Here is a 13,816-nt window from a genome sequence, read left to right as displayed (position 1 = left end):
AAGGGAAGTACTGAGTTTTGGCTCATATAATGAGATCTCTCTGGCTCTGTAAAATTTGTCCAGTTGCCAGAAAAGTATAGCAAGTCTTTCCTGTAGATATGTAAGAAGTAACATTGGGCTTATTTATCATACAGAATCACACAATGATTTGGGTGGGAAGGGACCTTAAATCTAATTCCAACTCCCTGCCATGGGCAGGCACACCTCCCAGGTTGCCCAAAGCCCCATCCAGCCTGGCCTTGAACACCTCCAGGGATGGGGCATCCACAGCTTCTCTGGCCAACCTGTTCCAGTGCCTCACTACCCTCTGAGTAAAGAATTTCCTCCTTATATCTAATCTACACCTGCCCTCTTTTAGTTTAAAGCCATTCTCCCTAGTCCTATCACTCCACTCCCTGACAAAGAGTCCCTCCCCAGATTTTCTGCTGGCCCTCTTTAAATACTGGAAGATCTTTATAATGTCTCCCTGGAGCGCTCTCCAGGCTGAACAACCACAGCCCTATCAGCCTGTCTTTGTAGGAGAGGCACTTCAGCCTTCTGATCATCCTCACGGCCATCCTCTGGACTCATTCTAATACATCCATGTCCTTCTTATGTTGGGGGCCCCAGAGCTGAATGCAGTGCTCCAGGTGGGTTCTCATGAGAGCAGAACAGAGGGGGCAGAATTACTTCCCTTAGCCTGCTGGCCATGCTTCTTTTGGTGATTTACCTAATATGTCAGTAATAGGTATTAAATCTTTGAGCTATGGACTGTAAATTGCAGGTAAAATTAAAAAATGAAGAAAGGAAAGAAGTGATCTCAAATATAATTTAATACTCAAGTCAGATTCCTTTAAATCTGAATGTTATATAAATATTAACTGTTATTAAAGAAACAGTAAACTTTTCAAAATTCATCTCCAAATTGTCGCCTTACAAGATCAACAGCAAAGTAATTGTTATGTGTGAATAAGACCAAAGCATTTGTAGCAGACTTGTATAGTTAGTTAAAGGATATTGGCTTCAGGCTTACTTTATGTTTTATGTTCTCTCTTTACATTGGGAGATTGAGGAATTTTTGTTTTAAACCTGGATTCGTTACTTTGGATAACAGCTTGTCATAAAGGATATACTGAAAGCAAATTATCTGAAAACCTTTTTCCTTCCTTAAACTTGTGTCAGTGGAATATTTCTTGTTGTCTAGAACAATTTTGAATTTTGGTGCTTTATTGTGATATTCTCATGCCTGCACAAGACATCTCAGCATTGAAAGCGATAATATGCCATTGCACTTGTGTCATTTGAAATCATCAAAGTCTGAGTGGCCCAACATATACGTGTACTGTAACATGACTGGAACTTTGCTGTGGGCTTACTTTCACCCTGATTAATAGCTAATTGTTTCCTCAGGCCTTGACTTGAGAAATGTTGCAGTGTCATAACAAACATGAAAGAATAACAGCTTTATATATATTTTAAAATATCAAATGAGTTTACAACAGCATCAGCTAATGCTCACTCTAAATTTTCATATATTTATATTAAAACATTTATTTACACTTTTATCAAGCTGATATATAATGTTGTTGTTTTGATTTAATGTGGTTTAACAACAGGTAAAATAGTTGAAAATACATTTTTTTTTTCTCTTGCTTTGAGTCTATGGATTAGGATGTGATTTATTTATTTATTTTTTTAGCACTGTATTAGGGAAAGAGTATGGGTAGGAATGATGGGCAGTAGTAATTGTTTTAGTTTCGTGTGTGCCTTCCTCTGATTGTGTCGCTTATATGTTAAGTTATCAGCTCAAGCTAAATAATGGACTACAAAGTTGATATACACTTTGGAATTGTGCCACATTGCAATTTTAATACAGTCCCCTCAGAAAACACTGGTCTGAAAAGGTTACTCTGCTGCCTTCTATCTACAGGTTGATCACAGTGAAAGAACATTTGCCAGCTATAGGAGAAAAAAGCAATGTTCATAGAAGTTAATATGATCTTTCTTGTTTATGTTCACTATGCATGTTATTCACGCTGGAATTTACTCTGGGGAAGGAGAGAAGGCTCAGAACCATAAACTGGGGTGACCTTTCTTTGGAGTAGGTGCAGCTGTCCTCTGTATGATGAGAAACATGATAAACAGATATAATATTGACCTTGCATCTAAGCAGGTATGGAGAGCCTTACAGCCAGGATTCTCGAATTTGGGAGGTTAAAATTAGGTCTTTTAATCTATACTGAGGTGTCTCAATTTACCTTTTACTCCTATTAAGAGAAAGTGAAAAGCACCTTGGAAAAGAAAATTGTTGTACTTCTGTATCTAAATATATATGTAGATGCTTAGTGTTGGGCTACAGTGTTTAAAAAATTTGGCTTTCATATTCAATGCATGCACTCTGAAATAGATCCAGAGTGTGGTTTGATGATCCAGTGGTACGTGCTGTTACAATATGCTTAGAAGAAAGATCATCCCAAATCTTTTCTTACCTCTTGATGGTCATATATTGTTGGGTTTAGTGTCAGTCAGTTTGTATGCTCTCAATGGCTGTAGCAAGTATATTTGTTAATGCAAAGACTCCAGCACAATGCTTGCTTCATTTCGAAAAGTGATGAATTTCTGAAGTGGCTATCATAGGAGAGGACAGAATAGTTGAGGCAAGAAACTAATAGCTAGACGGTCAAATTAGGCTAACGAGGAGACATCTGCATTTTCTTTATTGAGGGCGAGGCTTCATTTCAGCTGTGCATGGTCTGCAGCTGGTCTTGCATGGTCTTGCAGCTGGTGAAAGGAGCACTCCTCCTCTCTCTCCATTACTGTTAACATGCTGTGCTCCTGGGAACACCTGACAAGCCAATTCAGGAATAAAAACCATCAGAGAATTAACCTAGGAAAAAACAAAAATAGCTGTTTTCTTAGGTTAGCTTTACATATGGGCTCACTCAGGGATCAAACAAAAGGGAGCAGAAATGGTCTTTTTGGTTGCAGCTAACCTTTAGCCAGGTTGTGAAACCTCACCTGGAGGCATGGCCAGCTTATCTCCTAGAGAGTAGGAAAAGATAATAAATTACAGGGGCAGAGATCTGCCTGGGCCATTTTGAAGAGTTAAAAGGGAAAATGAATGTAACATCTATCATGCTCTGCTGAAGGGGTGTTGCTTCCCAAGGATTGTGCTGTATAATGAAGAGGGTTTCTCTGATGAATATAACATGAGGCACAAAGCTTTGCGTTAAGAAGGGGATCCAGAAAGCTGTCCTTTCAGGTAAGGAGCAAGCCGGCTTGTTCAAGGAGTGCTTTAATGTAAGTAGGTTTTAAGTGTAGTTTTACTGTCACTGCTTATGTATTTTTCAACATATTTGTAATATATATTTTATATGTTGCATTTATTGGCATTTCACCCCACCTAATATTGAGTTCAGTATAATTTTAAAGTTAAAAGATATTAACATGACATCACTCACCCAGTTTTTGGCAAGTCTATAAGCTGTGGTAACTACACACCTTACTTATCTATTTGATAGGCTGGAGAATGTGTTAATGGACCTGCGCAGGTTACATGGAAGATTTTGGGGCAACTCTCAGGCACTCTGATATACAGCATCATGCTGTGGCAGATATTTTCATGAGTATACATTTTAACAAGCTTTAAAATTCCCAGTGCCACAACTCCATCTCGCAATGTATTGATCTGTTTATTTAATTTAATCTACAAAGTTTGATGTGTTAGCTTTGTATTGACAGGTTTTCTGCAATTATTTTTTTCCAATGAGTGGGACAGAACATGAATAAAAAAAGAAAGCTGCAAACCCTGAGTATTTAGGGCTCTAGTGGAAGTGTGATTGTGCGCCTATGTCTGGCCCAGAACAGGTCTATGTTTGTGTGACCTGGTAGTGCACATATCTAGCATCATTTGTTATAAAACTGAGATTGTCATGGATATGTCCTGTCTTGAGAGTATGGTAGCTGTTAAAAAAATAAATTTAAGACCTTGTCGTTCAAGAAATGCAAAATGTGTTAACAGTGAGAAAGTCTAGGCTATAGCGAATATCACCTACTCTACTGAAATACAGTTATGGCTTGCTCTCAGTTTAATGATCAAGAGACCAGTGACATATGAATATTCTTGTGCTATCTAGTCAAATAGAGGGCAAGTAGGTTTCAGAAACAAAGCTCATTATTTCAATATAGTGCATCTAAAATTCTTAGGACTAATAATGTTTTTTTTTTTTTAATTTAAAAAAAATCTCTGACATTTTCGAGAAAAATCTGAAAAGGCTTCTGCTTTCAAAGTGGGATTCTCAGCAGCATTTTAGTCAATTATAGTTGAGTTACTATTTATAATTCTAGCTTAGAATTGTGATCCAAAATGCATGTAAGCTTTATATCTTCTTATACTGTAGATGTCTTTATGACCAGGATTTTTGCTTTGATTTTTGTTCTGTATCATTTTTACAGAGTAGTGCTGCATTCCTTTATTATAGCATGGTTCAGGTCATGCTTCTTTTACTTCATCTCAAAGTTATCATCATGTTTTATTTTTTTTATACTTTTTTCCAGTGTTTGTTGCTCTTAAATAGAAAACTATAATAGAGCTTGCAGAGACTTTCTTACTTCACACTGAAAATCATGATGCGTCTATTGTAATTAACAGTGGGAGATGTATTACTTTTCTTAGTACTTGTTTTTCTGTAGTAATACATAGTGTTTTATACCACATTATTTTAAAGTCTCAGAACCTTAATTTTTACTGCATTAAAACTGGAATTAATCCTTAGTGACGTCAGTACTCCATCTTCTGCAGACCTCTGTTGCTAAAATCAAAGCACTGGGCTAATTTGAATTATAAATGCTAGGTTGCTGTGATTTTCCTGGGTTACTTGTTGGATAAGTCATATAATCTTGTTGTGTTGGTTTTACCTGATATATCCTTATCTCTGTGTTGCATCTGGATAAGTAATTTATAAAGAATGGAGAGATGGAAATCACAAAATGAGATGTACTAAGTGCTATTATATATTGCTGGTGCGCATAGCGCTGTGTATGGTCTGTTCCTTTTGCACACAGATGGCATCTGATGATGTTAATGAGTGTCAGACATGGTATAAATTTTAAAGTGTTCTCCCATCACTTTGTTCCATCCCTGGGCCTACTTTCCCCCCCTACAACTGACTCCCCTCCAGTTGACAACTAAGAAGAATCACTGCCTTGTTCACGTAGCTGCAGAACAGCTAGACACCTTTGCAGATCTACTGCTGCTAGTGCTAGTCTGGAAAAGGGGTATTAAGTCCTGAGAGGACGCAGTTTGAGCAGAGAGTTGGCTAATAAGAAATAATCATACAAGTAGGGCTAAGAAAGACTTCTTTGTGAGGGGGGGAGAGAAATTTGAAGGAGAGAGAGAAAAGGGACTGAGTATGAGGATTGGAAAGATGAGTGGAAGAAAAATGAGATATGAGGGGTAGCTCATTAAAGAGGTGAGGCATTTTCACTCGGTTTCAATCATATCAAAGCGTCATATGGTGTGCCAGCCCCCCTCTCCTTTTATCCTGCCTACTTCTAATATGAATTTATCATGACAATCTATTGTCTCTTTTTAATGTCATTCTCTATTGAAAAGTCCCAATCTCAGCCGTTATCACTTTATTTCTTTGAGACGAGTGAAGAGAAAGTTGTGCTTTATTATTATTGTGAAAACAAATAGCACCAATGCACATCTGCAGTAGGTATTCATTTATATCAGAAACCTGACTGTCCATGGAAGATGAACTGTTCTGTTTTCTGTTTGCGTTACACTGTTATTGGTGGTAGCTGCATCAGACAACTTTAGTCAGGTCTGGTGTACTGCAGTGTTGTAAAAGATGTTGTCCTCTGGCAGAGATGAAAATTTGAAAAGGTGTTTCCAGTGTTTGTTAATTGTGTGTGGTCAGGTTTCAATATGCAAAATGATTGCAGAATCTTCTTTCCAATCTACATTAAATGCGATTGGAAGGCTGAGTTTTGCCACCAGGGAAACAGAAATTTAGGATCACTGTTTTCATCCCTTTTTCAGGTATCCAACTGCCAAAGGAAGATGATGTTTCAGTCCCTGCGATTTCCAGCTCCCCAGTTAAAGACACTGGGGAGAATGTTGATCTTGCTATTGATCATGAAGAGAAAATGAAAGAGGAACCTTTAACCATCTCAGAACTGGTATACAATCCCAGTGCCAGCTTGCTGCCCACACCAGTTGATGATGAGATTGACATGCTTTTTGATACCTGTCCAAGAGCAGAGAATGAGAAAGATGATACAGATTCATTTGAGGAACTGGATGCAGATGAAAATGCCTTTATGATTGCAGAAGAAGAAGAACTGAAAGAAGCTCGAAGAGCGCTTAGGTGGAGCTATGATTTTCTAATGGGCAACATAGAGGTGAATGCCTTTGTGAAGAGTTTCTCCAGACTTCTGCTTGTAGGCCTTGGACTGTTACTGTTTGTGTTCCCTCTTCTCCTTGTTCTCCTGGAGTCGGACCTTCAGATCTCTTTTCTCCATGAAATCCGTCAGACGCCAGAGTTTCAGCAGTTTCATATTGAGTATTACTGCCCGCTTAGGCAGTGGGTAGCTTGCAAAATAAACTTAATTCGTGACATGCTGGGCAGCTTTTAAATTTTAAAGAAATATGACACAACTAAGGGCTATATTCAAAATTTCAGTTAGTGCAGCTTTTCATTATGCCCCTGGGGCCATCAGTCTGTCTTCATATTTAGTTCATTACAGACTCCTCAGGCTCTTATGTTTCCTTTACACACTTAAATTGCTCCTTTAGTTTCAGGCTTATACTGTCACCTTTCAGTAACCAAAAAGAAGCTTTATTTTAATTGCATTTCAGATTTTCTGCTCATCTGTTGCATCATACAAGATGGGATAACAATAAAGTTCATCGTCTTTAACCTTAGAATCCATGACACTAATGAAACTGAAAGAAAACCTTTTTTGAATATACTCCTTAGTGCAGCAATCTCTTCTAACCAATGCCTATACAAGCAATGTTTATGCTGGGTTTTTGTTTTTGGTTTGTTTTTCTGTTTGTTTGTTTTTTACATTTTTATGTGTTTAAAATATTTTGGTAAATTTTTAGCAAAAGATAACTTCTGATGTTATTTAATTGTACAGATTGGTAAGAATAGTGCAGAAGGGCACGTAAGATACTTTTAGTGTTTTAGCAATTATTTGTTTTTAACCTACTGGCTGGAGAATGAATGAATTCAATATAGCTCTATAAGAGAGAGAGTGGTTTGGGAAGTACATAGAAAGTTCACTCAAGTTCAGTAGGGTCTACCTGGGGGAGGTGAAATGACACCGAGTACTCAGAAGAATTTCTGAAAGGCATAGTTGTAAAGCTTAGGGAAGTGAGCAGAACTGAAAGTAATGATCCTTCCTCTTATGTTAGTTTGTCTTACACTTTATCAGTGCTATAGAAAGTCTTTATAAGATAGTCCAAGCATGTTTTGGAAGAGAGTGAGTCTTCAGTCTAAATGTAGATTATTGTACATAATATGGAAGAAGATAATAGTAAGTAGGGGGAAAAAAAAGAAAAAAAAAGCTAAAACCCTACCTAAATCAGTAGGTGAGTGAGTGACCTACTTTTAAAAATGTTAGAGAAGAAAAATGTATTCCTTTTTAAAGCAAAACTTTAGACTGTACAGTTGACATGAAAACGTTCTGACTCACAGTTAAAGGATTAAACACTTTAGCAGATGCATCTTCATCCTTGATGCCCTATATTACTAATCTCCAAGACAACACACTTTCTGTGCGTGCTGATATGCTTCCTTTTACATATAGCAGTATACTTACCCTCTGGCCCTATTAGTATGAGCCCAGTTACAGGACCTAATGCTGTTTCATGTAACATGGTTTTGTATATCTAGTTATTCCAGTATTGCATAGAGAATATACTCAAAAAAAAAAAAAAAAACTTGTCAATAGCTGAGAGCATTAGAAGGCCCTCAGATGCACCACAGAGCTTCTATCTAAAAAGAGAGGTTTTATTTTTTATTTTTTTTTTGGTCCCCTGATCTTAGTGCAGATGTATCTTGTATTTAAACTAGGGAACTCTGATTTCAGCCTCAGAGTTGTTCTCCTGCTTAGAGAATTATGAACTGGAGGCATATATGAGGCTGTTTTATTAGAAGTACATTTAACGTATTGTAACCACATCTCTTAATTCCTACTGAGTAAACTCCTTTACTTCTGGTATCAGAGAATTGGTTTTGCTTGTGTTTTTCTCATGTAAGCCTTTGCAAATATCTAGTTTGATGATTTCCTTACAGGATTTCTCCTTCCCTTTCGAATCTTCTCCAGTTTTTAAAGGATGAAACAGTTACAGGGCTTAAAAATTCCTTTTCTCAGTTGAAAACTCTTCAATTGCTATTCATTTCCCAAGCAACAAAGCCTAAATTGAACAATTGTCTTTCTCTTCACTTTTGTTTTTTCTTGACATTCTGTTCCACAGAAGAATCGTTATTGATTAGATACTTGATGAGGATTTTATGTTGTGCTACTTGCTGTTAAATGATTCTTTCCAAATATCATTCAGCTTAATAGAAATGGAGAGTAAACTAAAGCAGACATTGGGCCTTAACAGGAAGTTATTCACTGATACTGTTTTTAAGCAAAGGTGTCAGAAAAGGTGTGAGTGATGAAGGCTGTGAGAGCTGGTGTCCTGCTGGACTACAGAGACAAGATTCCGTGCAGGCTCCTATTAAGTCTGGAAATTATATTAAAAAAAAGTTTAAAAAAAAAAGTTAGATCCTGTGCTCTAAAATATAATCTTGTCCCTGTAAATTATAGCACACCAGAAGTAGGAATATTGTTTTGCTTGATTTAACTCTATTGGAAAATGGTTGAGTTGCATGAGAAAATAATCTCAGAGAATGTGCAGTGTAGTGAGGTCTTATGTAGGGTTAAATGCAAGAATATGTGTGCACATGTCCTTGCCTTTACTACCTATATGCATACACTCAGGCCTGGCCTTTTAAAATTCTTCCCTTTCTTCCTAATCTTCCTAGTATTCTCTTGCATATCAAAGTAATTTAACTGAAAGTCATGATAGTCCTCTAACATAAAGGCCAGGACCACCTAATGCACACAGAAGCATATGGTTGGGCATATTCAGACAGTCTAGCATCTTGTTGGTGAGAATTACAGAGCTGGATTATGGAGCATCTATAGGTACAGTATTGTGTATTTCTGTCTGTGCTTGGATTATATTGTAAAATGTTATGTACTTGAAATCTATTTTGTGGTTTGTCTAACATTTATAAACACAACTCTGGGAAGAATTAAATATGGTTTTATTTCAATGGAGACTGGGGGGATAATATATCTGTAACTCGAGCCTTATCTTTGTACAGTGAATTTCACATTTCTATGTCAACATCCTGATTGTTTTGTATGTTGATATGATGGCAGGAATCCCTAATAAAAATACACTGGAGAAAAGCTTTCTGCAGTTACGACAGTTCTTATGATGAAAGATTTTTTTTCACCAGAACACTTTTTGTTGCAAATTAGTTGGTGCAAGGAATGGTAGATTTCTTAGCTCTCTTACAAATTCCTTTCCTACATACATTTTTTCCCATTCACTAGCTAGAGAGACACTAAGAAAGCGGTGGCCTTAAAGATGTTAATAACATGGCTTCAGATGTGTAGTGCCAAGGGCCTAATGGTTTGCCCAGTTACCATGTAAGAAGTAGTTGCTGTTTTGAGTTTGCCCCTAAATAAAATTACTATGCTCAGAGTACAAATTGAGCAGTCTTGTTTTAAAGACAGGCCCTGGCTATAGACATATGGCTGAAACTTTTTGGTGGGCAGATCTAACTAGAGTGTCAAGCAAACAAAGCTGTGCAGCTTTTGGATGGAGCATGCTTACATTAAGCTGGTTTGGAACTCAGACAGTGAAAAAGCATCTGGTAAAAAAAACATATGCTCTGCAAAGAGCCAATTCCTAAGAGACTTCAGTAACAGGAACAGTATTTGGAGGAGCTAAATCAGAACCTGAGGCAACTTGAGCACATAAAACGTTTAGATGCAGGCATGTCTGTGCTCTATCTAAAAGACAAAAATTTAAGTGGAATCTCAGGCAATTTGAAATGTAATTTTCAAGGACTACAGACACATCTCCATTTATTCAGTTAGAAAGATGTATGTTATAAAGCTACCTTCAAGAGAGGTTGCTTTCCTGTTTTAACATATGAAATATACAGCATATCTGCCTTGACACTATTTGAATTCTAAAGTACTCAGCATAATTTATGAAAATAGTATGTGTAGTTTGGGTAGAAATTCAGCAGTTGTCATAAATTCTTTCCAAATGATGAGAAATAATTTTAGACTTTCCATTAAATTACAAGCCACTGAAATGTCATGCCAAATGCATGTTGGTAGAAATCTAGCTACATTTATTGGAGCTAATGGTTACTATAGATAACCCTTAGCATTTGATAATATATGTTATATGTTGATTTGCTGTATGTTTTCTTACAGCTGTTTTATATTATAAAGGGTCTCTGAGAAACCTCGTGAACACCTCTACCATTATAGCAGTTAAATGCTGTGATTGTCTGATCTTATGTCTTTAATTATGCCCCTCTATGAAGGTGAGTCCTTCATCAGCCTCCTCATCAGAAATTTGTAGGAGCTGCTCATTTTGAAGCTGATTTGCTTCTAGTTGCTTTCTTATAAGGCAGATTATTGCTGTTCATCTCAGCCAGATGAACCCACTGCAACAGCTCCACTTTACACTATTACAAAGGATATTACAAAGGATCACTGTGGTGGCTTAATACTGATGGGCAGCTAAGTTCCATGATGCCATTACCTCGCTCCCCTTCAACGGAACAGGGGGAGAAAATACGATGGAAAAAAAAAAAAAGCCCATGGGTTTAGGTAAGTTCAGGGAGTTTATTGGAGCTCACCAATTACCATCACCAGCAAAACAGACTCAGAATAGGGAGATTAATGTAATTTATTGCCTATTGCTAGCAGACTAGATCAGTGAGAAATTAAAAGCACCTTCCCCCCATCCACCCTCTTTACATTTCCCCCCCCTGGGCGAGGCAGGGGAACGGGGAATGGAGGCTGCGGTCAGCCTACAGCGCTTCGTCTCCACTGCTCCTTCACGGTCCCTCTCTGCCCCTGCTCCCCGTGGGGTCCCTCCCACGGGATGCCGTCCTTCCCAAACTGAGCCTGCGGGGGCTGCCCAAGCAGCAGCTCTTCAAGCACTGCTCCCACATGGCTCCGTACCACGGGGTCCATCCATCCCCCAGGAGCAAACTGCTCCAGCACGGGTCCCCCACGGGTGGGCGGCAGCTCCCCCCAGACCCCCTGCTCCTGCGTGGGCTCCTCTCCACGGGCTGCAGCTCCGGCCCGGGGCCTGCTCCTGCGGGGGCTCTCCATGGGCCGCAGCCTCCTCCAGGCCACCTCCACCTGCTCCACCGGGGGCTCCTCCACGGGCTGCAGCGTGGAGATCTGCTCCGTGTGGGACCCATGGGCTGCAGGGGGACAGCCTGCTCCACCAGGCCGCGGGGGAACTTCTGACCTCGGTGTCTGCTTGGCTGTTTTTCTCGCATTTTCTCACTCCTCTCTCCCAGTTGTTCTTGGGCAGCACTTTCTCCCTTTCTCACAATGACGCATCCAGCGCCGTTCACTGGCTTGGCTCTGGCCAGCAGCGGGTCCTTTTTCGAGCTGGCTGGAACTGGCTCCGATCTGATGTGGCAGCTGCTGGGCTCTGCTCATGGCGTACACCCCTGCAGCCCCCTAGAAACCTTGCCACATAAACCCAACGTAAGAGCTCACAAACTTTGCCAGACATACAATGATTTCTTCATATTTGACTGGTTAAAAAAAAAAAAAAAGTAAGGCGCATGTCAAATATCATCATGCAGAATCGTAGTATTTCTTTCCCACTAAAAATGTGCAGCAAAATAAATTATTTTCTTCAAATATAGTCATAATGTTTCAGCAAGTTTAAATTTGTTAGTATTCCAGATTGGCTGACAACTCCAGAATGCTCCCAACTCTAGAAGAGATCAATTTTGACATCCTATGAAAATGTGGCCCATAAAGGTGGTGTTGGAGTATACTTAGAGCTATCTTGCTGGATCTGTGTTGGGTGAACGCTTCATTTCATTCTGTGACGCAGTTTAGATTCTCTAAATTTTCACCTATCCAAACTGCAAGTTGAATTGTTGTCTTTTCCGACTAATAGAATCTGTTACGTACTGTTGAACCTACTAATGTGTTCCTATGCAGAACAGTGGTTGATTAAGCTTTTGTTGAAAAAAAGCAACTCAAAAGTAGTAACCAAAATTATTGTTTGATTTTATTTTGCTGAAAGGAGTTAGACAACAATCTCTCTTGAATTGGAGAGAATTTTATTTTTTTTAAATAAGATTGTATTTCAGAATTCTTCATCCTTCCTTTCTTCACATAAACTTACTGACATCAATTTCAAAAATATTGTTCTCTTACCTATTTGACGATTTCCCATTGTGTGGGTTATCTTTTTGTTGCTGTTTTTATTTGTTTTAAGTAGCTTTGAATTTACACAGCTGATGCAGTTCTCACATTCCTTTCAGGCTTATTGTCATCATACCTCTCTCTGTTCAATATTACCAACACCGTCCCACTTATCACAATCCCATTTGAATCAAAGGCAACTTGCTTCTTGTTGGTGGAAGCTTTCAAGCTTCCCCCTTGGGAACATGGGTCTTCCTCGCTGGGCAGCCCCAGAGACCCCTGTGATGTCGCCAAGCAGCGACTGTGACTGCCCGTGACCTCAGTGCTTTTCAGCAGCTGTAGGCTCTGTCCCCGTGCCTTTTGTCCAGGAGCTCCTGCGGGTGCACACGCGAGGCGTGACAGCTCCTGCAGGACCGTGGCTTGTGCTTCGAGCTGTGGCTTTTGGAGAGCAGCGGCTCTGGGCGCAGAGCAAAGGCAGCCTCTTGCAGCGCTCCTCTCCACGCTGACAGCTGCAGGGTGCTGCGTGTGGGTCCCACACGGCGGCTGTCCCAGGAGGGGGCCAAGGTCTTTGGCAGCGCTGAAGATTCCTGGAGAGTTTCTCCACCGTCCCTGAGCGCCTTCGTCAGGTACCTCAGTTCACCCCAGTCATACAGGGCCTCAGGGAGAGAGCACGTGGAGATCAGGGGTCGTGGACACCCCGGCTCTTCCCCAGAGCCCCAGAGCTGACGGGGGAAGGCAAGGCTGGAGGCTGGCTGTCCCACAGGACTGCTGCTGCTTCTCAAGCCACAGGGAGCCCCTTTGGGAGGCCCTTTCCTACCCTCTCCCTCAGCTGAGGCTCCCTTTCTTTTTCCCCTCCTAGCACCAGACAAGGTCGACACGTGGCAAAGATGTCGGGGCAGGACATGGCAGCGGGTGCCCAGAAAGCTATGGAGGAGTGCGCCTTAGGCGTGACTGCCGGCGCCAGCCAGCAGCAGCAGGCCAGGCCGTTGGAGGCAGCAGAAGACCTCCTGTGTCCCATCTGCATGAATGACATCGAGAACGCAGCCTACGTGGCCTTCTGCTTGCACCGCTTCTGCTTGGAGTGCATCCAGCAGTGGGCCGAGAGGAAAGCCACGTGCCCCATCTGCAGGCGGCCCTTCCACCGGCTCCTGCACTCGGTGCGAGCGGACGATGACTTCCAGGAATACGTCGTCGTCTCTCCCACCCGTCGCCGCAGGGACGTGGCCAGAGAGAGGGACCGGAGCAGGTCCCCGCACCGGCAGTCCAGCCCACACAACTCGGCCGCTGACCACAGCCCTTCAGCACCCGGAAGGAGGCCTGTGGGACGTGACCCAGCATC

The 13,816-nt window shown here is 40.7% G+C and overlaps 1 protein-coding gene across 6 annotated transcripts in view; it reads left to right on the top strand.

Annotated features, from left to right (window-relative positions):
* FRMD3 (FERM domain containing 3) overlaps positions 1-9,459 on the top strand; it is a 153,316-nt gene extending 143,857 nt beyond the window's left edge. For all 6 annotated transcript variants that reach the window (XM_080572995.1, XM_080572998.1, XM_080572996.1 and 3 more), the window contains one exon: positions 6,026-9,459. In XM_080572995.1, the coding sequence (XP_080429121.1) occupies positions 6,026-6,621 (596 nt within the window). In that variant the 3' untranslated portion in view covers positions 6,622-9,459. The remainder of the gene's footprint in view (positions 1-6,025) is intronic.
* Positions 9,460-13,816: the final 4,357 nt, after the last annotated feature.

The sequence above is a fragment of the Anser brachyrhynchus genome, assembly GCF_964034855.1.
Source record: "Anser brachyrhynchus genome assembly, chromosome: Z".
NCBI lineage: Eukaryota > Metazoa > Chordata > Aves > Anseriformes > Anatidae > Anser > Anser brachyrhynchus.
This window is presented reverse-complemented; position numbering and strand designations above follow the sequence as displayed.